Here is a 26,908-nt window from a genome sequence, read left to right on the forward strand (position 1 = left end):
GACTTGATTGTGCTATGTAGTTGCAATAGTTTCCTCATTAGCCTGATTGTCTGAGAAAACAAGGTATCTGCCCACATGGACTGCTCAAACACTCAGCCTCAAGTCTGATGATCTCAAAAATACTATGAGCACAATTGGTGAAAATAGTCAACTGGGCAGAGCCAATAAATGAATTACTCTGGGAGTGGCACCTGAGCTAGCTAACGGTGTTGTCACATGTCCAAGAATCCACCAAGAAAAGATGCCATAAATGACTTTATGTTAGAGTTGATGCCTTGTAAGGGAGAAGATAATTAAAGCATGAGATAAAAAGCTACAGAAAACAGGACTTTCAGTTCTGCTGCTTAAAAAACCGATTTGTTCTAGAGGGGGTTGCTGAGCTCGTAGCAAGAAGGTCTAAAGCCAATGTTTTGCCTCCCTACCTAAAGCCTATCTTTAAGTTCTGGAAGAGATACAGCATGTTTTAATGCAGTCTGCCTCCTACCTAGTACTTTTTCCTACTTGCTAACAAAACTAATGGGCTTTTTTTGTCAGGAGGGTCCCAGTAACTGCTGTATATTTGGAAAAGGGAAGCAGTGTGAAACACAATGTAAATTACACAAGGTGTTACACATGGCCAGAGTCAATGTAAGTTAGTGCATGCAGAAGCTGTTGGTCACAGCTGTGCTAGAGGTGTGGCCTCTTTTAATCTGTTTTGTGTGGAAGTGTTGTGACTTGAGAGGAATTACAAATGATTGTGGAGTTGACAGTGGTATGAAGATTAGGTCTTGAATTGTCTCTTTTGAACGTTTTGGGTAAACCTGGCTGTTAAGGCTGAATGCAGGCCCAGCACCACTGAGGACTGGAGATGGAGCTGTGCTGTCCCTGACCTGGGCTGTACCTGCTGCGCCCAGGGGTGCTGGGGGAGCAGCAGGAGGGCTTTGTTGGGGCTATTTTCACTTAGATGTTACTAGAAAAACTTGGCCACTGTCTTGAGAAGTCACCAGATCCCTTTTCCCACAAAAGCTCTGAAAGAGCCAATGAACTCCGGGCTGTATAATCACATACGGTTACAGCATGCATTTATAGTTCACTACATTTTGGTTGGTTCGGGCTCTGTCGCAGTGGGTATTTAATACGTGTTCAGGGACCTGAAGAGTTGGTGATCGAATCTTGATTCCCAGGAAGCCGGGGAGCTGCACAGTCTGCCATCCATGTTAGAAAAAGTTCCTCACGGGTTCATTTGCTAAATCCTGAAGACAGCCACCGATGCTTGAAAGCTGTCCGTTATGATTTGGGGTCTCACCAGCCGGAGCCCCGAGGGTGGGTATCCAAGGGGGAGGTGGGGCCGTGCCCGCAGGTGTTTGCTGGTTTCCCTGCCGAGGGGCAGGGTGTGGGTGGGGGTAACGTGCTTCGGGGGGGGCGGTCGGGGGGCGTTAGGGCCCGGCTGGGGGCAGCGGCGCTTCCAGCCCCCCCTTCGTTCGGGGGGCGAAGGCGAGCCGGCCCGGAGCGGTCGCTGCTGGCTTCGGGAAGAGACGGCTGGGCACCGCGGCCGAGCGCGCTCGGCACTTTCCGTCTCTCTCCGGCGTGCCCGCGGACCGCTTCGGCTGTTTCCGTGACTCTTCGGCTCTAGGTCGGCAGTTTCCGTGCTGGGGGCGCTCCCCGTTGTCAGGGGTAACGCGAAGCATCTGGGAGCCAGTGCGGCCTTCACCGCCGGGACCGAGCTCCGGGGCTGCCGGCAGGTAGGAGCGGGCGGGGGGCGCCGGCCCGCCGCGGTCGGCCCGAGCGAAAGCGCCGGGAGTCCTCAGCGGCTTGGCCGGCTTCTTCCCGGTCGGTCTGGGCCCGTCCTGCGGGAGCGGGGCCGGTGGCGGGCGGCCGGAGGCTGCCTGCGGGAGCGGCCGGCTCTACCGGCGGGCCCACGGGGCGCGAACGTGGCGGGCGGGACCCGGGTGTTCACCGAGCCGGGAGCGGTCGCCCCTGGCGGGCTCGGCGGGCCCGCTGTCCTGTGGTGCTGGCGAAGGAGGGTTCCGGCTCGGCCGAGGTGCCCCGGGCAGGCTCCGGCCCACGCGAGGCGCTGCCCCGCGGGCGGAGGAACTGCTCGGGGAGCGGGCTGGGCTGGGCTGGTCCCCCTGCTCTATCTGGCTCCATCTCCCTCGGTGGGGGTTCAGGATTTAAGCGGATTTTTACTGTTTACTCTTTTACTAGTTAGAGGGAACAGCATTTAGTCATTAGCTGTCGTCTTGTAGCGTAACTCAATTTTGTATTCCGAATTTTTTTCTGTATTTCTAATTTTTTACACGTTTTTGAAAGTTAGCATTTCTTACAGGTCGACATTATATGAAAAAACCCCATGTTTTTGCAAGGTAGCTGTCAAGTCTTGTCAGGGAAACATCATGGCAATGCATACAGAAAACTCATTTTATGAATAGACTTGGTGATGGATTTTCTGGTAAGCTTGTGGCCGGTTGCAGTTCCACAAGAATAGCAAACCTAATCATAATCAGCCTGTCTTAGATGCTAAATGTGCTGACAACGTTGTCATACAGAGCATAAAAGTACCTTTTTAAGAATTATGACCAAAGACAGAATAGCATGATGAAATATATTTTTGTCTTTCCTGAACATAGATGATTGTCTTTTGAAATACGTGCATGTGTTCTGGCTCACTGCTGTCATTTGTAGCAATAGGAATCTTGAGGTGACCTACGTAAATGCCAGAAAATTAAACCCAAACAAATAAAGGCTATTTGGTTTATAATTTATTTTAATACTCTGTCAACTTGTAAGTAATGAATTGAGAGGTTCTGAGGAGCTGAGGGAAATCACCCCCTATCAAAGGATAATCTTCCCCTACTCATAAAATTACTAACTCCTTGTGAAATCTTATGCACATCTGTGTTGGTGGCTGCAGACAAATCCAGTCCTTTGCCCATGCTCTGAGATGATGGCCATTTATCAGTCTGCATTGGTCCCTGTGTTGGTGGTGTATGACCTGTGAGCTGATAAACCCTGAAATAAGGCTTGATTTCCCCAAAGGACCTGATATCCCACGTGCAGGGCCACGTTAGTATGGGTGTATGATGTCTGGACTACAGCTGGCTTGTCTCTGGCCAGTTAAGAACAGGGGCAGAGAATGACCTTGAACCTCTCTTAAACTTTTCTGTGTGAGCAGACATTAACGTCATGTCTAATGTTCGCCTGTGTGAACCTCATGAAGTTCAACAAGGCCAAGTGCAAGGTTGGGGCAATCCCCAGTATTGGTGTACAGACTGAGGGATGAAGGGATTGGGGATACTGGTGGATAAAAGATTGGACATGAGCTGGCAATGTGTCCTCGCAGCCCAGAAAGCTAACCATGTCCTGGGCTGCATCAAAAGCAGCATGGCCAGCATGTCGAGGGAGGGGATTCTGCCCCTGTACTCTGCTCTGGTGAGACCCCACCTGGAGTACTGCGTTCAGCTCTGGGGTTCCCAACATAAGAAGGACGTGGACCTGTTAGAGTGGGTCCAGAGGAGGGCCATGAATGTGATCAGAGGGTTGGAGCACCTCTCCTGTGAAGAAAGACTGAGAGAGAGTTGGGGTTGTTCAGCCTGGGAAAGAGAAGGCTTCAGGGAGACCTTACAGCAGCCTTTCAGTACTTAAAGGGGGCTTATAAGAAAGATGGAGGGAGACATCTTACCAGGACCCGTACTGATAGGACAAGGGGTAATGGTTTTAAACTGGCAGAGGGTAGGCTTAGTTTGGGCATAAGGAGGAAGCATTTTATGGTGAGGGTGGTGAGACACTGGAACATGTTGCCCAGAGAAGTTATGGATGCCCCATCACTGGATGTTTCCAAGGTCAGGTTGGATGGGGCTTAGATCAAACTGATCTAGTGAAGGATGTCCCTGCCCACACGGGGGGGGTTGGACTAGATGATCATTAAAGGTCCCTTCCAACCCAAACCATTCTGTGATTCTATGAGCTCTTACGGTTTTTGTGAAGTGCTTGTGGGTGGTTTCAAAAGTGTCCATCAGATGTATCAGATTACTAAAATCAGATATCTGGACTTGGTCATGTTCTGTTCCAAGCCACAAGGTGGTTAACTTTTTCAGAAATTCTTGTCTTTTAGACCTTGAAAAAATAGAACATGCAGTGCCAGAATAATTTTTAGAGATAGTGTTACTTGGTTTTAATTTTTTTTCTTTGAAGGCTTTTTTGAAGAAGCATCTGTCAAAGCTACAGAGTGTAAATACATGAGCTTGAAGCAGCAGTAAACATGTGAATAATGAATTCCCAAGATTACAGCAAGCAAATGAATGTTGGTTTACTGATTTTTTTTACACCACTGAGTAATCCATTTATATAAGCAATTTATTTATTTGCATACAGCAGTCTTCTGCACAACTTTGTATAGTTATTGAGATGGTGAAAAGTGTTTTATATTAGGGATTCTCCATAATTTACATGACAATATAACTGAATCTTTTTTTAGTAAGTGCTAGTCTGCCTTTTTTTAAATATATACAGTATTGACTGAAAAATTGTTCTTGCTGTCTATTAATGCCAAAAGGGATAGTTAGCTGTAGTTTTCCTACTTGGAACAAGCTGACAGTCACCTGTAGGACAGCAGACAATGTGGCTTGATGTACCCATTAGTGAGTTGATCAAGAGATGCAGCTTCTAAACTTGACAAACTTATCTGCAGGGGACTGAAATAACTGAATAGTAATAAATAATATTTGTGACTACAGATGCAAAGAACCCTTAACAGCAGAAAAAGGTGGCTCTAGAAAAGGCATTACAGCTGTGTGGTTTTGTGTGATAAAACCATTATTTCATACAAAATGTGTTGGTTTTTTTTTTCTTTTAGGCATCTCAAATTTTTGTATGAATCTGAAGTGAATTTTTCTATTAGTTCAAAGTTTGAGCCCATATAAAGCTTATATTCAAATATGGACTAAATTCTTCCCAATAGAGTAAAATGAAATGGATGAAATGAGAACAGTAGTAGTAGAATGGGTACAGTATTTTGGAACAGAACTAGAAATCAGAGACCATCTCCGTATATAAAATATTAAAGATTCTTGGTGACTTCCTCCATTTCTGACACACAACTCTGAAAAGAGCATTGCTTTCAGGTTCTTTTCCTTGGAACGTTGGCACTTATTGAGTATTTTCATTCAAATATAGGTAACAGTTCAAACGTAGATAACAGATAATATGAGTTAAACTAATCTTGCATAATTTCAACAGTACAAGCTCCAAAGCGGTGACAACTGGTAAAACTTACTTCGAAAGCCCAGATGTGAGACTTTACAACATAAAATTGCTCTGTCTTCACATTAATTGACGTCGTTGGATATGAAGTACTGGAAGTAGCTTTCTGGTAAATTCTGAGACATTTCAGAGTCCTCTGAAATAAGCCAGCGCAAGCCGTTAGTGACAGATTGGTACTAGCCTATGCGCACTGTGAATCTAATCTACAGACTACAAGGCTCAGTATTCCTTTGTATTTTTTGAAAATACCACTATGACCTTTTTCCTGTCTGAGTAATACATATTAACAAGGTGATGCTGTAGCTTTATTTTTTCCCCCATTTTTTTAAGCATACTTGTTATTATATATATAATATAGCATACATATATATAGTGTGTACATATATATTATATACTTAAGCATACCTGTTAGAAATGTTTGTTTTCCTTGTACAGGTTTGCAGTCTGTGACCACTTCTGTTGTTATGGCTGTGTATGTGGATCATAGAACAGAAGCTCCTGATTCAGTTGCCTCCCCTTCTCATATAGCATGGCACCCACTTCATCCACTCCTGGCAGTTGCTTCCATCAGCACAGCATCTGGGGGCTGTGTGGATATCTACCTGGAACAGGTAAATAATCTGCAACTTTGCTTTTGGGCTTGATATAGTTTTGCTGGTTTGAAACTTAACTTCTTTAATCTATATATTTGCAGCCTCACTTATGGTCCTTGAATCCCTCACTCTGGATTTTAATTACTATCTGTGTCCTGTGCTATCTAAGACATGTCAGATTCATCAGCTACTAATTACATGTATTTTATAAAAAGGTCTTCATAAACTGAATTGTTCTTTCAATTGAAATTTAATTTTTACAGCCTTTAAGTCTTGTTTGTGATGGTTACCGATTTGCTTTTTACTTCTCGTAGCATGAGAATTTCAGGCTTATAAGGAAAATGGACACATGCTTTTTTTTTTAAACTCTAAGTGAATAAAATGTACTAAGAAATGTAAATTAAAAAAATAATTCCTCCACTCTGATAGTGAACTGATTGCTAGACTCTGCTTGTTCCATTTGAGTAGGTTGTTTCCTGCTATGGTTTCTGCCTGTAGACAGATATTTCCTTTGCATACTCTAAACTTTACACAAGAGGCTTGCGTAGGACTTCGGTTTGCATAATTTTCAGGAAAAAAGTGTACTATTTAGGGAAATGGTACTACAAGCCATCTAGCAGCAGAAGTACTGGAAATGCTTACATCTGTTAATACAAGTAGCCTATAAAATGTGTACTTTTCAAAGTGTATTGTGAAAAATTGTCATCCAAATTTTATGAATGGAAAAATAAATACATAGAAAGGTTAAATGATTTACCTGAAATGTTGTTGCAAACCATGCGCAAAGGAGGGTCTACCTTTAAGAACCATTTAAGCATTAGATTATTCTGTGTCCTCAGTGAGGTGCTTTATTCTTTTTCAAAAGTTGGGGTTTTTTACCTTGAAATGTGCTCAAAGCCTTCTTAACCTTCATACAGGAGTAAAGGCTTGATATTCAGTGAGAGCTGTTCATTTATGCTTTGAGGGAAGAATAGCCTGGAAAATCGGAGTGAAGCAGTCACTTAACACTGCTGTGTTTTCATTAGGAATTTTCAAGTGGATGTACTGCATATTGTAGCACACTTTTATGCATGTGAAATAGCTGTAAAGAGAATTTTTGCAGCCACTTTGTGTCTCTTGCAGGAAGCTCAATTACATGCCAGTCCTTTTATCACAGAAAAATATCTTGTTGACTGGGAAGCAAATCTGAAGGTTTAGTTATGTCCTTGTACTGAGCTTGCACTTTACTTCCATTTTCAGGGAGAGCATGTGTCCGATGCACATGTTGAGAGAAACTTTCAGGTCACGTCACTTTCCTGGCACCCCTCTAGACCGATTCTTGCAGCAGGCTGGGAGTCTGGAGAAGTTGTGATACTTAACAAACAAGATAAGGAGCACCATGCTGTACCGCCAAATCATAATGCGAAAATTACAGCCCTAAACTGGAGTACAAATGGTACCAGCCTTGTGTCTGGTGATAGGGTGAGTAGCTGAAATGCCAAATGTGTGTTTGATGTGGAACACAGTGGTGCAAGCCCTGTGATGGGAAGGAATTATGGAATGAATTTTTAGTGGAAGGGATAATTGCAGGGGAGATAAATTTCCTTGCTTTAGGAACAAATTAAAACTGTTAGTAAGTAAAATAAAATCTCAGTGGTTTAACTTTTGTTGCTGTTTTATCATTTATCTTTAATGAAAAGTGTATCTAATCTCAGTATGCGCTGAGCAGTAGGTTAGGGTTTAAGGCTATTTAATGGATGGGGTAATTGAGGAATAGACAATTTTAATTACTTGCTCCTGTCTATGCACAAATTTTGTGGCAGACTCAGGAGTAAAGCCCAGATGTCGAGAAACAAATTCCGGCTACAACACATTCATCTGTAGTGAGTGCATAGCAATGCTTACTTAAGTACAAAACCCCCATGCTAATTTTACTTGTTCCGTTTTTATTAATACTCTAAAAATGAGTCAAACGTATGGAAAATATCTTGTGGAAAACCTTGAAATGTGACAGTCTTTATTTCTTGATGAGCTGGTTGTCCTTTTATATAGTGAAATGAGAAAATAGCTGTTGAATATTTAGTATTCAGAATTCATAGAAAATTCTGGTTTTGCCAGTTCTGGAGTAAGCAAATGAAAAAAGAAGAGGTTTTTTTTTCTCTATTTTCCCTGATATAAACTTAAGCTCATCCAAGAATTTCAGTTCTGCTCTTTGAGAATTCTTACCTACATTAGTCAGAGGAAAATACAATTTAAAATTGTTGTTTGTAAAATTCTGTTGCTGCACTTGACAGAAATACAGAAATTAAAAATTTATCCTCTTTATTAGAAAAAAGAAAATACTGCCCAGACAAAAGAAGCACCGAAAGAAGGTGATGCACAGTGTAACTTAGGCCTCATTTATATGGAGATAATACCCTAATGTAGCCACAGCTTACGTTAACCCTACATTTATGAACAAACTTTTTTCAAATTGATTTATTTGGTGTCAGATCACAGTAATGAAGTCACCTTAAAACAGATATAGCCATTCTTATAGGCAAATTTAACAATTTTATAGACTCATCCTAACTGCTCCTCTGGTGAGAGTATTAATCAGAGCAGAATAAGCAGTGGTTTCAAGGAAATACTTTAACATGACAAAACAAAGCCTCTGCATGCATTGACAAGAATGATCTTCAGTTTCAGGTAGTTTCAATTGCTGTAGTTGGAAAGACCAACCTCAATAGATAGAACAGCAGCACAGATGAACTCAGAAAAGTTCATTATTGCAAAATAGCTGTGTTACCCTCTGCAGACATTGAAACACAGTTGAGTGCAGTTCAAGGTACTCCCTGGTGTCCCTGGCCAATGAAATGTGGGTCCTTAAAAACCTGTAGCTGTGTGTGTAGTGGCCAGCTTGAGCTAATCAGCCTTGCTCAGAGCCTAGGCTTCTGAGGCTGAGCACGCAGCTGGTTCAGCATCTTGGCTAGCTCGAAGATGGTTTCTCTGCCCAGTACTGCACTGGGTGGGCCTGCTCATCCTTTGTGTTGTTGCGCACTCAGCATTGTTGTACCATGGTCTGATGTGCAGCATAGGTATGCTTCGTTTCCTACGTCTTTCTCAGTAGCTTTTAAATTTATTTTTAAAATGTTTCCCATGAAGGTTTATATTCAGGTAACTTCTATTAGGTGAGTGCTGCCAGGATCATACTCTGTTCATACCAGAGGAATATCCTTAGAAGACAAATATTTGGGCCCTGAATTAGTTTCTGTTTGATCTTCACTGGGACTTCATAACTGAGAGTGCTCAGCTGAGAATATCCAGTCATAAATCCTGAGTTGCAAGAAAATTATTTGAAAAGAACTTCTCAAAGTTGGAATAGGATACTGTGAAAATCAGAAGCTCTTAATTTGTGTTTTAAGTAACAAATAACATGAATGACTTCTGGGTTTTGATCACACAAAAGAATCCTAAGGATGTAGGTGTTTTCTATAATGAAAGCCTACTTATAAGGCAAATAGCCTTTATAACAAGGAGCTAAAGATTTGAGTTTTTAAGAATGATTGGGAAGATAGAGGTAAGAGTATATCTTACAGATGATAAGGTTGATGTCCTTTGTCCTTTTCAAATATCATTTGAAAACAGACCAATTCTGCATCCTTTCTACAACCAGTCACACGTAGAACAGGTAGTGAGCTTTTTTGTTTCTGGTCTCATGTGTTCCAAACTTGGAATTGAGTTTGCAACTAAGTTATCTGGATACAGAGTGAGATATCCAGAAGGGGATGGAAGGAAGGTAAGCAGCTTTATAAAGCTGCAGGTTTTTCCTCCAGCTTATAAATGGTGCACATGTTCTTAGTTGAAATCCCTGGAATTTGGTGACCTTTAAAGCTGAGGAAAAAGTGAGAGGAGGAGCCAACAGGACATGAACTTTCAGATCATGGGATCCTGTGATTTCCAAAAGTAACCAGCAAACATTGTATGAACTGCAAGTAGCCTCTTGGAACAGGAGTATAGCAGTTTCACAGATGCACAGCTGTGTCACATTCTTTAAGCTGTAAGAGACAGCATTCCACTTAATGAACAGTTTTGGGTGGTATAAATATTATCACCTTACTGCTGAAAAGAAGTTAGAACCTTGATTCTTGATTCTTGGGAAAAAAAAGTAGGAAATGTTACCTTGGAAGGCCTCAGGTGCATCTCATGTGGCTTCTAGTGAGGATTGTGGAGTGTTTATAGAGTGTACCACTGCTACTAGTCTTTTTCACTTTTCTAGAAAGAACACACTCCATTGAAAACAATAAAGAAAAATAGAGAAAATTATAATACTACTTTATTGTTATCTACCTTAATGAAATAAAATGAGATTGAACTTGATATTGCAAGTTTTTGCTGTTTTTTCATGTAATGCTTACACAGAGGGCCTCCAAATGCAATTTGGTTCCGTAAGCACTAACATAACAACAATAAATAATAATAATCTTAAAATTTCAGCTGTGAAGCTGTAGCGTAAGTCAGTTTGTTGGTATGGTTAATGTGTATGTCATGCTGAACTGTCTTTTTGCTTCTCTGCCTTCTCCATTCTTTCCAGTCACCAGGGGTTTGGTGCTCATTCTGAGCTGGCACTGCAAAATGCATGTTGCCTTCAGAAACTGTGCCAGGCTCTGCGGGCCAACTTATATTGACCACTGCTGAGTTAATTAGCTAACCAGTCTTGCTTTCTTTGGCACCTATGATTCTTCTAGTTACTAAGTTTTGTTTCTAAAAATGAATTCTTGTTGTACTTGAATGTGTACCCTAGAAATTCTGAAATTTTTCCCTTAGGTTACCTGTATGCTGTGACTTCACATGTGTATAATCATATACTCATGCTCATCTATATCCCTGTTATATCTATATCCGTGTTATATGCACTTACTCAGGGATGTGTATCTTATGCTTTACTATCCTTTATCTCAATATCTTTTCTTTTAGCAATCGGAATACTTGCAAGAAAAAAAGTGGAAAGGGCGTTACCTAAAAAAATATTTGCATATGCTGCTTGCAGAGGAAAACCAAGGCTGTTCCATTTAATTTCTCTGGCAGTGTCATTTTACTAAGAATGGATATGACCAACAAGCTTTTTTAGATAATTGATTTTAAACGAGCAAATAATATAATGTTAAAGATAATTCTTATTTCTTGTGGCTTAATTTGAAGTGGGAGTAATTGTGTGTCAACTAAATGAAAGGAAAGGTGTTGCTCTGTCAAGAAAATGTTTATTTTTATGTGCACAGAGTAGTTGGAGTCTGGATCCTCATCTGTGTGGGAAGTTTAATGAATTAACTCGTCTTTTTCTAGCATGGTGTCTTGGTTCTATGGAGAATGGACCAGCGAGGCAGAGTGCAGGGTCCTGCCCTGCTGAAACAAGAGTATGGAAAATGTCTGTCTTGCTGTGTCTTTCGACCACCTCCTCCTGGCGAGTAAGTATTGTGCCCTGTCAGAGCACTGGTAGACCAGGTCTTTCTTTTGTTCCACAGGAAAAAAGTCCTACTCACAGACAAACCTTTTTTTAAATATATCTAGAAAAGTTCTTCTCCTAACTGTCCTTTATTTCCAGTTCCTCTCCTGCTCTAGTAGCTGGCTCTTTGTGTCCTGTATGCAGCAACAGATCTTCTTCCTTTCGTCCGTACCTTTCTCTCTGTTGCTGTTGACTCTTCTTCCTTTAGTTCTTCTAATTAGCAATGTTGCTGATTGTGAAGAGCAGAAAGCACACCGAAAACACAACTATCTATTGGCAAGAATAATTAAATTAAAAGTCACTTCTTAAACATTATTATTTATTTCCTCTCCAAGCAAGAAATAGGGAACAGCTCTAGTAATAAAAAAGAATTTTCCTTGTGTGGGCCGCTTCTGTTTCACGTCTCTGTAAAAATAATGATGCTTATGGAAGAACAGGTGGAGCAATGCAAATGAAAACTAGAACTAAAATTTTACTTTTTATCTTTTTTGAGTTTGTCCTTTTTCGAATCAGTGTATGAAACATCTTTATTCTCTCTTTACAATGTGTTTTATTAACGACTCATCTGTTCTTTGAGATAGAGAGTACTCTTATGTACGGAATTGGAAATTAAGTATCGCTGTTTGCAGGGACTTTGTACAGCTGGCAAAAGCAGCTGTGAGTGGTGATGAGAAGGCCTTGGATAAGTTTAACTGGAGAAAAGCTGGAACAGGAGCACCTCTGAAAATGGGACTCCAGGAAGGACTCTCCTTCTTTATCACTTTGACAGATGGTAAGAGCAAAACCACTTTTCCAGTCTGATGGAAATTTGTTTCCTTAATGCTTCAAAATAGCTCAGTGCACGATAGTCCTATTTTCATATATCCAACATCTAGAGTATATCCATATATCCTCATATTCATATATCCAACAGGATAGAGTATTCATAGGAGTTGAAGATTGTTTGGTAAGAAGAAATTAATAAATTATTAAAATCTTAGCATCTTCAGGGTGAGTCCTTTCTTAAAAGGACACCATAGGTATTGAATTAGTCAGGTTCCCAAAGAAGTGAGTGTAAGGAAAGCGATCTCCAACAGCTAAGTGTAAATAAAATTAGAAGTTGTCAGGATTTTGTGCAAAGCTTCAAAATAATGCATGTGTTGTGGTTTTGTTTTTTTTTTTTTTTCTAGAAACAGGCAACTGCTGCTAGAACATACCTTTTAAAGTAAATTATTGATTTACTTTTTCACTTTTTTCTCATGCTTTGAAATGATGCTTCAGTCTAAGGAAGCAAAAAAGTCTGACTATCTGTTTTGTTAGTTTTCTTCCTAATATAATTTCTTCCCTGCTATTTGTCTTTTGCTCTTCTTTTTACTGTTCTGGGTACTAGTTTCCTCCGAGCTCATGTGCTTCTATCCCAGTTGTTCTCGTGATGCCTTCTATCTCTAACCTGCTAACTCTTTGGACTGGAGCCAGAATGTGTGTGACAAATACTGTAATGAGTATGTTTCTGGTAGGCAATTCGAGTATGTAATCCTCTTGATTCAAGTGTTAACTACTCTGAAAAACATTTAAGTTATGCTAGTTCTGCAGCTCAATTACATTTTGATTCAGTGTTTATGTTATCAAGAATGAGACCCATCACTTACACCAGTATAGCTTCTGTATTATTGCAGCAGTGGCATTGTCCAGCTGTATGTTTGTTTTGCAGAACAGAGGGCTGTACCTTCATTCGATTTGTGAGTTACAGGCCTCTTTACTAGATATGAACCATTTAAATGAAAAGGGGATACAGGGCACTTAAACGTACAAGGAGAGAATCTTTGAGTATCTGTGCTTGTTCCAGCCTCACCTTCAAAGCAAGTGTTGTGGTGGTACACAGCTCCATCTAGGGACACACTCTGTATCTTGCAAGTGGCTGTGCTTCACATCTTGTTTCTTGAGCCTACCGTTCAAACCTTTCAAATTTCAGTCAAATGATACAGACTGTTTCTTTTGAGCAGTCTCATTGCTTAGGTTGATTTGGGCATATGTATTTTGGAACTAGTTCTTAATCTAGTCAGTGATCTGTCATAACCTCAGAATCAGTTAATGTTTTCATAGTGTTTAAATGTGACCTGTAAATTTCCTCTTAAAGTATGGATTCTCAGACCAAACTTGTTCAATAAAAATGAATTAAAAAAAATTAATTCTTATTGCATTCTTTTAAATATCTCAACAGAGATTTGACTAAAAACAATAGAGCAAAAGCAAAACTAAATAAACAATTAAGCTCCTCAAAAAAGCTCGAAACAAAACAAAAAAACCTCCCAAGTTTTGAGTATATATTAGTCTAGATATTTTTTGATGCTTCTAAAACACCCATCATTGCAGTAAAACAATAGATGCAGTTCAGGTAATATGTTACATGAGATGCTTATCTGAAGAGAGGATACCTGAACTGATAACAATTTTTGGAGGTTGTTTTGCAACTATGAGCACAAAGAATCATCTTCATTCTGAGCATTTGAGATGACTGGCACAGGTATTAGAGCATAACCTGAATAGTGGAAGTCATCCTGATATTTTTACTGAATGCACCCTTGTTTGTCTTCACTGCAGACCTTTCAGGTCATGAGTAATAATTCCCTTCTGGTCCTTTTTGTATTTCCTAATCAGCATACACTTTCTGCTGCTTTTTGTCTTTGGAGTCTCAGAGCTATTTGCTCTACTCAATTAGCTCAGATTTGTTAACTTTTGAGATTAGTCTCTTGTGTGATACAGTGTGAAGACTTTCTCAAAGTTACTTGGAAAGCTAGGACCCTCTTTCTAACCACCTAAGTAGCTTCAGAATAGTGGTAGTGTTATCTGTGCAATACCTGATACTTTGTATGGTAATATTCAAGTACAGAAGGTTAATTTAACTTATGAAATAATTTCAGATGGCAAATAAAATTAAGGGATTGTCTGTTTCTTGTAAAAGATCCCTTAAACCTGAGATTCAGTAGGTGATCGATTACTGCAAAGTATTACTACAATAAATGGGTATTGGTGTGGTAGAAAATGCTACATTGGAGAACTATCCCAACAATTCCCAGTATCGGTACAGGCTGGGGGATGAATGGATTGAGAGCAGCCCTGTGGAGAAGGAGTTGAGGGTACTGGTGGATGAAAAACTGGATGTGAGCCGGCAATGTGCACTCGCAGCCCACAAGGTCCATTGTGTCCTGGGCTGCATCAAAAGCAGTGTGGCCAGCAGGTTGAGGGAGGGGAGCTTGCCCCTCTACTCTGCTCTGGTGAGACCCCACCTGCAGTACTGCATCCAGCTCTTGAGTCCCCAGCACAAAAAAGACATGGACCTGTTAGAGCAGGTCCAGTGGAGGCCATGGAAAAGATCCAAGGGCTGGAAGAACCTCTCCCATGAGAAAGGCTGAGAGTTGGGGTTGTTCAGCCTGGGAAAGAGAAGGCTCGAGGGAGACCTTATAGCAGCCTTTCAGCACTTAAAGGGAGCTTACAAGAAAGATGGATGGAAACTTCTTACCAGAGTCTGTACTGATAGGATGAGGGGTAACAGTTTTAAACTGGCAGAGGGTAGTTCTATATTAGTTATAAGGAAGAAAGTCTTTACTGTGAGGGTAGTGAGACACTAGGTTACACAGAGAAGGGGAACATGCAGTGGGGAAGGGAGTGGAATGTGAGAGAAACACCTATGCAGACACCGAGGTCAGTGAAGAAGGAGGGGGAGGAGGTGCACCGGAGGAGGGGATGCCCCTGCAGCCTGTGGTGAGATGGCAGGCTGTCCCCCTGCAGCCCATGGAGGTGAGCAGGGGAGCAGATGCCCACCTGCAGCCCGTGGAGGATCCCATGCCGGAGGAGGTGGATGCCCCAAAGATGGCCGAGACTCCATAGGAAAGCCCGCGCTGCAGCAGCCTGTGCCTGAAAGACTGTGGCCCATGGAAAGGACCCATGCTGGAGCAATTCGTGAAGGACTGCAGCCCATGGAAAGGACCCATGCCAGAGATGTTCATGGAGGACTGTGTCCTGTGGGAGGGACCCCACACAGGAGCAGGGGAAGAGTGAGGAGTCCTCCCCCTGAGGAAGAAGGAGTGGCAGAGACAACGTGGGATGAACTGACCCCAAGCCCCATTCCCCTTCCCCCTGCACCACTGCCACCCGGGGGGAGGAGATGGAGAAATCGGAAGTGGAGTTGAGCCCAGGAAGGAGGGAGGGGTGGGGGAAGGTGATTTAAGATTTGGTTTTACTTCCCATTATCTTTTTTTTTTGTTTGATTGGTGACAAATTAAAATGATTCTGGGTTTTTTCCCCAAGTTGAGTCTGTTTTTTGCCCATAACCATAAGTGGTGAGTGATCTCTCCTTGTCCTTGTCTTGATCCATGAGCTTTTTGTTGTATTTTTTCCTCCCCATCCTACCGTGGGGGAGGAGTGAGTGAGCAGCCTCATGGTGTTTTGTTTCCGGCTGGGCTTAAACCACGACACCCTTCCAACCAAAACTGTTCTGTGATTTAACAAGAGAGATGAAGTTATTGGTTCAGTGTTTTATTTCAGGGAGACAATGAAACAGTGTGGGAGGAGGTGGGAGAGTATTTTGAATTATTTTTATATAGTTGGAACATAGAGGATAATATATTTGCAAGAGTTTTGGAAATTAAAACATTCTTTTTAGTTAGCTACATCACATTGCCTGTTGGGTATAACATTTTAGCATGCATCCTTAATGTTCGTTCTTATACATTTGCGTCTTCTGCTTCAGCTTTTGGGGAAAAGTATTACTTAATTTCATAGCGTTTTCTGATTTGCACTGGTTTGAAATGCCACATTTATATAATATCATGATTTGCTAAGAAATTATGTATATGTGTGTGCCATGAGATCTGCCATATTTCGATGACTTCATTTGTTGGGGTACTTTCTGTAATACCATTTGCAAACTGCTACACTAATTCACTGGGTAGACCTGTGCATGATTTATACAGTATTACAATTTAATGAAATGATAATGCCTTTTCAAACGTTGATAAGGTGCTGTAGTTGCCAAGTCACACACTATGTTGTCAATGTTCTTAGAAAGACTTTATCCCATTTGCTTGTGAAATTAATGTAGAAAAGCTGTATTTAGTGTGTATGGTGGAGTGTTTCTAAACAACGAAGAACTTCATATCCACAGTTTTCTATAATCTAGGTTCTGCTGTAAATTGTACCAATTCTTAGCTGCTGTTCCTCTTCTACAAATTATTATTAATAATGAAGATTCCAGAAGTCATCATTCGTGCATACATATGCAGAAAGTTTACTTGTAGTTTAAAATTATTTAAATGATGGCATTTAAATTATTCCCCTCTGAATTTCCTAGATAGGGAAAAAGGGAGTAAGTTTTGGTTTATTGCTCTGGTCAGCTATCATAGTCTGTATCTTGAGACAAGCTAGAAGACAAAAGAGTGGTGGTTATTTTTACTTCTTCAGCACTTGAGGAATATTTTATTAAGGTAGAAAGCAGCAACTTTGATTTTTGTAGCTAAAACCTGTTAACTAAAAGCCATACCTTGTTTATATGTACTACAGGTTCTGTGCATTACGTGAATGAGAAAGGAAAGACAAGGCACGTATTGTCCACAGACAGTCTGGTCCAAAAGCTTCTGTTCATGGAGAAAAGAGATGTTTTACTTGTAATAACAGAGAATCTGCAGTTGTCCTTGCATGCAGTTACTCTTGAGGGAGAGGCAGAAGAGCTCATGAAGGTAAGAGTTAGACTACAGGGTAAAGTTGCAATGTTTAATCTTTATAAGTATTTGTTAGATTTTTTGATTATCACTTTTTTGCTTACAAATGAATCAACTCTTTTTTTTTTTTTTTCTCAGATAATACCTTGATGAGCAAATATATGCTCATTTAAAAGTGGAGTGGTGTGTTACTGAACTTGGAAAGATGGTTTTCATCTTGCCTTCCTGTTTTTTCTTAGTTTCTTTCATTTTGACCCTATGTTAATACTTCTACACTTCATTTACCTTGTCTTAGTGAATTAGACAAGAATTGAAAATTCCAGTATAATCAAATACTTGTTAAAATGTCTTGTGAATAAATAGTTGATAGTCGGTGTCCTCAATTTTATTATCAGTTGCTTAGAGCTGTCTTGTCTTTCAGATTAGTAGGAGCAGTACCTCCTCTTAGTGATACTGTCGTTGTCTGCAAATCTGAAAGATGGTTTAGTTCTCACATTGTGAAAGTGTTCTTCACAGCTGCAAAGGCTAGGAAGCTTTTAAAAAATAACAACCCACAAGCTGCAGAATCACAATAACAATGTAGTGACCCAAATATTATTGTATAGGTACAAAAACCAAACTGACTTCATCTAGGACTTATAATCACCTTGACTCAAATAAAATACTTTACTGTTGGAGAATACTGCTTGGGGTGATGGAACCCAAACCTTCACCTTCCTAAGATATTTTTTTTTCTTTTTATCTAAGATTGAAAAAGACTGGGCACTTGTATATTACAGGTGTGTCCACTTCTTATTAATCATTACTTATTTTTTACTAGAAGTAAGATTTGTTATTTTACATTTTAAAGCAATCTTTATCGAGTTCTAAGAGAAGGTCTAGTACAAGAGAAAAAACTGCTCCTTACCTACTTAACCCACTACAAGGTTTCTTTTAGTAAATTTATACATCCTATACTTGATGCATTTAGTGGTGATCACTGTCTGAGAGAAATTACTGGTCTATCTGAACTGACAGACAGGTCTAGTTGTTATATTTTAATTTTTTAGCCAATCTAGGCAATTCAGATGCTTATTGTCTTTCAGTGTGTTCCTCCTACCTTCTGTAAATTTATTTATTTACTTACGGTTAACAGGTGAAGTTGAGTGGGAAGACAGGTCATTCTGCAGACATCATTTTAATAGACCATAGCCTTGTTGTTACAGCACTAGGCGAGACAGTCGTCAGGTAAGAATCCTGTTTTAAAGCTGTTATGGCTGCCCATGAGAAGTACCAGCTAAAGGTTTATGGTCTGCAGTGCACTGAATATTTTACTGAATTGTTTGGGGTTTTTTAAGTAATAATGAAAAAACTCCCAATATTTTCTAATTTTGTTTCTCAAAATAAATAGAGAAATGAAATGAAATCTGTTTCCTTGAGGAGAAAAATGAATTCTCTGTATCTTTCTTTGTTTATATATATATGTATTTTGTTTTGTCAGGCAGTACTACCCAAACCTGTTCCTTTCTGAGTGCTGTTATTGATTTATTAGGAAAGTATATCCATTTGGGATTTTTGCATGAAGAAGATAGCCACTCTGATGTTCTTTCCATTGTTACTGTCTGATTCTCAGGATAGTCATAGCATCAGCAACAGGAAAAAAAGTGCTTGCTTTTCAGGATGTTTCTCTGTTACTCTAATATGTCAAGTATTTCAGTTACTTCTGTCCCTAATTCTTTAAACCAAGTATGTTACTTTGCCATGCTGCTGCAGTACCATGTTCTGTAGTTTTTATCTTTTTGCATCTTTTTAAAAAAGGTATTAAGTCTTTTTTTTCCTGTCTTTACCATGACTTGCTCTACCTGTTTCCTCTAACTTTTTTTGGGGTGTTCCATTAGCAACAGTAGTCCACTTTCTTGAGACTCTATCTGCTACTATCAGACAAAATCATCTGTTAATTTTGTGAGAATGTGATAAAGACCAAGTATCAAGAAGGAATGTGTTTGAGTGTTCAGTTCTAGAAAATACATCTGGAATCCAAAGGACTACTAGTTAACCAAGGAATATTCTTAAAATGAAAGAGGAAGCATAAGTAGGGAGGAGGAAAATCACACCTAGACTTTACTTCTTTTCTTTTTTTTTTTTTCTTAAAGCTGTGTTTGCTTCTGACTCCTTTCTTTGTAAGAGAATATCACAAAACATGCTGCAGATTAAGAAGTCAAAGGAAAAGGAAGGAGATTAAGAAATTCACATTCCAGAGGCAGCTGCTGGCAATTTAATTTTAAAAATTGAATGATCTGGGCATGATGGAAACAGCAAATTAATGCCATGTACAGTGTCCTGTTGACTATGTTTAGCAAGGCACCTGGAAGGAAAAGCATTGTTAACACTCTTCTTTTGTGTGCCTTAGGTTCTGGGATTTGGACCGAGACGAGAACTATGTGCTCTCCCCAGATGTGCAGTTTGGCTTTGAGGGAGGAGAATGTATCAACTGTATTTCTTACTGCAGTGCTAAAGGTGCGAAATAACATGGCAGCTGTGATCTCTCGATCCTAAACCTTGTCAAACCTCAGCCTTCAGTACCCTGTAGTCATTTCAGTATATTTGTCTTGTTACTGAGGGTTTCAGTAACACCACATGATGTAGAAGCATTTTAGTTCAGAGCAGGAGTGTGCTTTTGAAGGTACAATGAGATCATTCGATACTCACCACACTTTGTCTCAGTGTGGTGTTGTCTCCCAGCACACAAGCTGGATTCCCTTTGACATGGAACTGGTACAAATACTCCTGGAGTACAGCTAATGCACTCCAACGTGTTATGGGCATTCAGTCTACAAGCCTGCACTAGAGCTAATGCAAAGTAGAACTCACCAAACATGTACAGCATGGACATCAGGTCCTTAAAACTGATGTCTTCTACAGAGCTACTCCTATGTGTCACCTTGTTTGCCAGTGTAGGCATAGCTAGTGTCTACTACAATGGTTTTCAATGGTGACTTGCCCATGGTGACTACAAAACCAGCTATTCAAAAATAAATGGTTAAAATGAAATAATTGTCTGATACATTTAGAAGATAACTTCATCTGGTAGCTTGGAAAACAGGCCTTGCCATGTGAAACTTCTCCCATTGTTTCTCCAGAAAGTTACTTCAGTTCAGAACTAGGATGCTGGTTTGCAGGAAGGCAAAGAAGTGGATGCTGCTAGATGAAGGCTTTTCAGTACCTTAGAACCAGAGCTAGGCTGCCTGCTACTTTGTATAATGTGGGTTTGTTTTTCTGGTGTTTAAGATATGGAATGCCTAAAAGGTTTGTGAATGGCAGGTCTCTTAGCAGCTGGTACTAACAAAGGAAGAATAGCTATGTGGAGGAAAGCATCAGGATCTGATCAGAGCATACGGGCTTTGGAGGGCAAGGAGAAGTGGAAGCTCCAGGCACCTACTGAACTTGAAGGAAATGTCACTCAGATAAAGGTAAGACAGGAAAGAGTCTTCTTGCATGTTAGTAGGACTTCACAAACATTAGATGAATAGATCATCTTTGTGAAACAGATGAATATGATCACTATCATACAGATATGTGCGCCAGTAGAGGCTGGTCCTCCTTCAGAAGAAGGAGGAAAACTCATCAGTATCAAGTAATTTTTAAAATTGAAATGGGCAGAAATGTTACCTGTTTGTATCTATTCTGTTACAGGCAGGGTTGAAATGCTCAGCAAGATAACACACTGAAATGCAAATACATCTCTCTGCCTGGGAGAATTAGCAGTCATGGCTAATGAATCCAAACATCTCTCCATTACATGTCTCATTGACAAACCCTATGGATTCAGCACCCTGAAATTATTTTCTGGAAAAGATAGATTGTCAGAAATGTCAAATTGACATAAAGCAAGCAAGAAAATCTGACGAAATGCATTATTTATTTGTAGATAATTTTCTTCTTTTTAGTCACTTTCTCAACATAAAGTTTGCTCCTACTGGTAGTTGCAAAAATAAAACAATGTATTTACAATCAAATTTTTTTTTGTGAGATGATGTGTCATCTAGAAGGGAATGCTATATTTTTATACAAAATGATGTTTTCAGCTGCTTTTTTGTCAGAAAATGTTTCTTGTTTACTAGATAATATTTTTATATGTGACTGTCAGACTAGATGTGGATGGTAAGTTTTCTCTTACAAGTTTTTGCAAAACCAATGCTTTAAAACATTTCTACTATTATTTACAATATTTTTTATGCTGAAGCTTATGACAATACATAGCATTATAATATTTATTTTTTAACCCATTATCTGTTAAGTGTCAGGGTGCAGCATTTTTATTTGAAGTATTTTCATTTGTCACAGTAAGCTTAAACACTGTCATTCTATACTTATTAGCATTTTGATACATGCAAGAGAAATGCTGAGTGTTACAATTATAAATTTAAATTTAAAAACTTTTACATTAACAAACAGTTAGCTTTTTTGACCACCACCATTCTGCTAAAAGGCAAAGCTTGTGCCTTTAGGTTCTCCAGCATTTTTTGTTTTGTTTGTTTGCTATACCCTATTATTAAGTTTTTTCCAGGTTTTTTAGAGTTTCTGTTATAACTTAGATTATTCTGGTGCTGTGCTTAATATGTGAGAACATTACCCATTATTTTTTGGAAGGAGTGAAAATCAAACAAATATATCTGGTGCCTTTCAAGAGAAAGTAATTTTATGTTTTCTTTTATTCTGTTTTCACATAAGAATGAAAAATATTGAAAAAGCAATGGCATTTGCTTGCTCTGGGTTGGCATGTAACGAGGGTCTGTATCAAAGTCCTACTTATGAAATTAAAACATAAGTACAATAAAGTGGAGAACTCAAATCTTTTGTTAAGATGCTTCAGTAACAAAAGGTCCAGGATATAGGAAATAGCGTGTGCCATTAGTATATCATACATCTGCTAAGAAGTTGAGGGAAGGGAAGAGATATAGGTGTTTATGTCAGCCTGACCATTCAAGCATTTTCCAGATAACAGGATATGGAGTGCTGTCCAGAAATAGCACCTTGTTCCCAATGTTTGTTAGCATAAACAAATGCATTGTCAAACAATTCTCAACAATCGCTGCATTTTTATCTCATGTTATAAAGCTGTCTTTAATTATGGAAGCTCTAGATTATTTTTTATTGTAATCCCTGCATTCAGAAAAATACTTTGTAAAAGACTTTAAAAATTTACATGTGGAATCTTTTGGTAATTCCTATAAAAGCCTTTTCGTATATTACCATGAAGAACTCAGAATAGAAGGCCATATACCATGGTGAGGTGAAAGGGCAGCAATAACTTCATTTGACTCCTTGCCAATCAACCTGATATGGTGGCTTCAAAAGAGAGGTGGCTGGAAAATGCACTCTAGCTCATCTGTTGTGCAGCATTGCATCTAGTTAATTGTAAATAAGTGCCATTAAAAAGAAAACCCCAAACAAACTATGCATAATAGCTTTATTTCTTAGATCATGCTCTTGAAAAAAAAAGAAATTATTTCCAAACACAGCTACTTAAATCAGTGTTGTTGGAAAGGTATAGCCACAGAAATATCAGTATGTCAGGAAATTAATATGAAACCTCAAATAACTTTGAAGGAAGCAGAGACCTTAGAGACGTGGCATATCCCTAGAGTTTATAGAGCTTATCAGTTGTGCAAGGACAGAGAAGTTCTTGGACTTCAAAGGGATTTTCTGCAGCTCTGAGAAACTTTATAATTGATCTAGCCCATGAAAGTATGTCTGTATGAATGGTCTCTGGTAGATTACCCCCATCACACACACACAAAAAAAAAACCAACCCCAAACCCCTCTTCCAGTTCCCTGGCCCAGCCCTGAGGGAGCTCCTGTGCTGAAGCTGTGCAGTGAACTATGGACTGTGCTTATCAAGGAGCATTATTGATGGTGTGTGGTAGCTCAGATGTAGCACCCCTGCACCCCCATGTGTAACTATAGCTTCCAGACTGGAGTTTGGATCGCTTCTGGCTAACGTGGTATGTGTGAAGAGTTCACGTGTAGTCAGCTGGTTGCCACAATACTTTCTGACAAGAATCATCCTTTGGTAGGAATAAACATAAATAATATCAGACATGCTTGTTTAATTATGAATATAAAAAGAAATAAATGAAAATGGGAGCATTACTTTCTCTTTAATAATAGAATTCATCAGCTGCATGTTAGAAACTGTGTCTTTGCAAGCCATCTTGGAAACAGATTTTATCTTTCTCCCATTGAATTTTGTAAGGTATTTTCAGTTCTAGAATTGGTCTGTGTAGGTGCTATTTTTCAGTCTTAAAAGAAGGGAAAGATAACCTTCACAGAACTCACTGAAGAAGAGTTAGCTGGAACATGGAGATTCTTCCAGGAGAAGTGAGTTGGAAGCCACCACGCTGCTGGAAAACTGCGAGCAGCTAGAAAGCTAGCTGCCATTACTGAAATTTGGTGGGACAAATCCCATGATTGGAGTGTGGCTATTGATGGCTGCAGGCTGTTCAGAAGGGACAAGTGAGGAAGGAGGGGCAGAGGGGTTGTCCTCTACATCAAGAAATGGATAGATTGTGAAGAGCTGTCTCTGAAGAATAACCATGAGAAGGTTGAAAGCTCATGCGTAAGGATTCTAATTCAAAGCAACAAAGGGAACTTTGTAGTTGGTGTTTACTACAGGCTGCCTCATCAAGGGGAGCCTATTGACGAAGCCTTCTTACTCCAGCTACAGCAGGCATCACGCTTGCAGGCTCTCATCCTGCTGGGGAACTTCAACCACCCCGACATCTGCTGGAAAAGTAGCACAGTGAGTTGTAGGCAATCCAGGAGTCTCCTGGAGAGCATTGAGGATAACTTCTTAAGCCAGGTAATAGACAGCCCTACCACAGGGCGATGTGATACTGGACCTGTTGATCCCTAACGCAAGTGAACTAATCAGATATGTCAAGATTGGAGGCAGCCTGGCCTGCGGTGATCGTGCACTGGCGGAACTCACAGTCCTGAGGGGTATGGGACAGGTGAAGAGTAAAGTCAGAACCCTGAATTTTAGGAAAGCAAAATTCTGTTCAAGGAGTTAGTCAATAGGATGCCCTGGGAAACTGCCCTCTGGGATGAGGGAGCAGAACAGAGGTGGCAGGTCTTTAAGGATGCCTTCCATGGAGCACAAGAGCTCTCAATCCCTATGTGTAAGAAATCAGGGAAGGAAGGTAAGAGACCAGCATGGATGAGTCAAGACCTGCTGGTCAAACTAAAGGCCAAGAAGGAAATGCACAGGCAGTGGAAGCAGGGACAGGTATTGTGGGAAGTGTAGGGATGCTGCCTGGTTGTGTAGGGATGAGGTCAGGAAGGCCAAGGCGCAGCTGGAGCTGAATGTGGCAAGGGATGCAAAGAATAATAAGAAGGGCTTCCATAGGTATGTCAGCCAGAAAAAGAAGGTCAAAGAAAGCATACCCCCCACTGATGAACGTGACTGATGAACAATGGACAAAGAGAAGGCTGAGTTACTCAACTTTTTTGCCACAGTATTCACTGGCAGCTTCTCTTCCCGTAGCTCTTGAGTTGATGGACCTCAAGGCAGGGACTGGGGGAGCAAAGTCCCTTCCACTGTAAAAGAAGATCAGGTTCATGACGACCTGAAGAACCTGAACATCCATAAGTCTGTGGGACCTAATGAGATGCACCCCAGAGTCCTGAGGGAATTGGCTGATGTAGTTGCCAAGCCAATGTCCCTGATATTTGAAAAGTCATGGCAATCAGGTGACATCCCTGGTGACTGGAAAAAGGGGAACATTGCACGCATTTTTAAAAAGGGTAGAAAGGAAGACCCTGGGAACTACCAAACTGTCAGCCTCACGTCTGTGCCTGGGAAGATCATGGAACAACAGATCCTCCTAGGAGCTATGCTAAGTAAGTCACATGGAGGACAGGGAGGTGATTCAAGACAGCCTGCATGCCTTCACTAGGGGCAAGTTTTACCTGACTAACCTAGTGACCTATGATGGAGTGACTACATCAGTGAACAAGGAAAGAGCTACGGATGTCATCTATCTGGACTTCTGCAAGTCCTTTGACACGGTCCCCCACAATGTCTTTCCCTCCAAATTGGAGAGAGAGGGATTTGATGGATGGACTGTTCAGTGGATGAGGAATTGGTTGCATGGTCTCATCCAGAGGGTAGTGGTCAACTGTGCAATGTGTAAATGGAGATCAATGATGAGTGGTGTCCCTCAGGTGTCTGTATTGGGACAAGTACTGTCTAATACCTTCATCAATGACGTAGTGGGACGGAGTGCACGCTCAGCAAGTTTGCTGACGACATCAAGCCGTGTGGTGTGGTTGACATGCCTGAGGGATGGGATGCCATCCAGAGGGACCTGGACAGGCTTGACAAGTGGGCCCGTGTGAGCCTTATGAGGTTCAACAGAGCCAAGTGCAAAGACCTGCACCTGGGTTGGCGCAACCCCCGGTATCAATACCCTGTTGGAGCTGGTCCAGAGGAGGCCACAAAAATGATCAGAGGGATGGAACACATCTCCTATGGGGAAAGGCTGAGAGAGTTGGGGTTGTTCAGCCTGCAGAAGAGAAGGCTCCGTGGAGACCTACTTGTGGCCTTTCAGTACTTAAAAGGGGCTATGAGAGAGATGGGGACAGACTTTTTAGCAGGGCCTGTAGTGACAGGACAAGGGGTAATGGTTTTAAACTAAAAGAGGGTAGATTCAGATTAGATATAAGGAAGAAATTTTTTATGCTGAGGGTGATGAAACACTGGCACAGGTTGCCCAGAGGGGTGGTCGATGCCTCATCCCTGGAAACATTCAAGGTCAGGTTGGACAGGGCTTTCACCAGCCTTATGTAGTTGAACATCCCAAACCATTCTATGATTCTATAAGGAGAGAAGGATACTTTTGGACCCCTTTATTTATTCATCCGATTTAACATTCTTTGCTAGGGAATTTGAACTACTTTGACTGAAAGGGTTATCAAAACTGCAGAAAAGAATACGGTAATCAAAAAAGAAACTATGCATGCAATTTGCTTTTACAGATTGCAGCATTATTAAGCCCTTTAAATATGTGATGCTCTCTTGCAGTAGTAAATGTAAGGTGGTGCAATAATATCTTAGGGAAGAAAAGTGGTTTTAATTTAAAAAACAGCTCCTCCCTTAGACTAAGGGAGTCTGAGTAGCTGGGTAACAAACATAGTAGTTTTAATCTGTAATAATTCCTAGTCATTGACTATAGTTGTATTTAGATAGTATGACTTTGTATATGTATTCTATCCTACCCCTTGCCATCTCTCTTGGGACATTGCTGTGACTGTTCAAGATCTTAGATGAAATTGTGTGTTGTGCTTTGTTTTTTTTTCTCTTCCCATTGTGTGCAGTGGGGCTCCCGAAAAAACCTGCTGGCAGTGAACAACATCAGCTCTGTGGTGATCCTGAGTGAGCAGGCCATATCGTCTCATTTTCATCAGCAAGTGGCTGTTGTACAGGTGTCTCCCAACCTGTTTAACGTGACCATCTTCAGCACAGGAACCACACACAGTCTTCGTGTTGATATGAATGTTAATGGAGTCTTCGCTACTAAGGTTAATTTTTTTTTTTTCATTTATTTGCTTGATCAGTTGCTTAGTTGGTTGTATGGAGACCAAACTTTCTAAGTCTTTAATATAGCCCTTCTCTAATATTCAGTTTATTGTGTTACGGAAGTATTGTTGTGACAGTAGCAACGATGCCATGATGGAGCTGATTTTTCAGAGAGCACAGTGACTCTGTAATTCTCTAGGTGCTGACCAGAGAACTTTTGGGTTTCCAAAGGCCTTCCAACCCAATACACAGAGGAACTAGTAAATGGTGGCTATTGTGTGGAAGGTCTTGCTGTGTTACTGCATGAATCCTGTATGATTCCAAAAGAAACTGAATGTATGTATTCTTTTGCTTTTTTGAT

General features: G+C 40.5%; 1 protein-coding gene across 1 annotated transcript in view; it reads left to right on the forward strand.

The window, feature by feature from the left end:
- The first annotated feature begins 1,612 nt into the window (after nt 1-1,612).
- The window catches only part of IFT140 (intraflagellar transport 140), a 90,135-nt gene continuing 64,839 nt past the window's right edge, over nt 1,613-26,908 (forward strand). Inside the window, exons 1-10 of the mRNA XM_075018256.1 lie at nt 1,613-1,721; nt 5,674-5,849; nt 7,071-7,292; nt 11,133-11,254; nt 11,922-12,064; nt 16,831-17,006; nt 18,124-18,215; nt 19,378-19,484; nt 20,289-20,437; nt 26,346-26,549. Of these exons, the coding sequence (XP_074874357.1) occupies nt 5,703-5,849; nt 7,071-7,292; nt 11,133-11,254; nt 11,922-12,064; nt 16,831-17,006; nt 18,124-18,215; nt 19,378-19,484; nt 20,289-20,437; nt 26,346-26,549 (1,362 nt within the window). The 5' untranslated portion in view covers nt 1,613-1,721; nt 5,674-5,702. The remainder of the gene's footprint in view (nt 1,722-5,673; nt 5,850-7,070; nt 7,293-11,132; nt 11,255-11,921; nt 12,065-16,830; nt 17,007-18,123; nt 18,216-19,377; nt 19,485-20,288; nt 20,438-26,345; nt 26,550-26,908) is intronic.

Source organism: Buteo buteo, chromosome 29 (assembly GCF_964188355.1).
Source record: "Buteo buteo chromosome 29, bButBut1.hap1.1, whole genome shotgun sequence".
Classification (NCBI taxonomy): domain Eukaryota; kingdom Metazoa; phylum Chordata; class Aves; order Accipitriformes; family Accipitridae; genus Buteo; species Buteo buteo.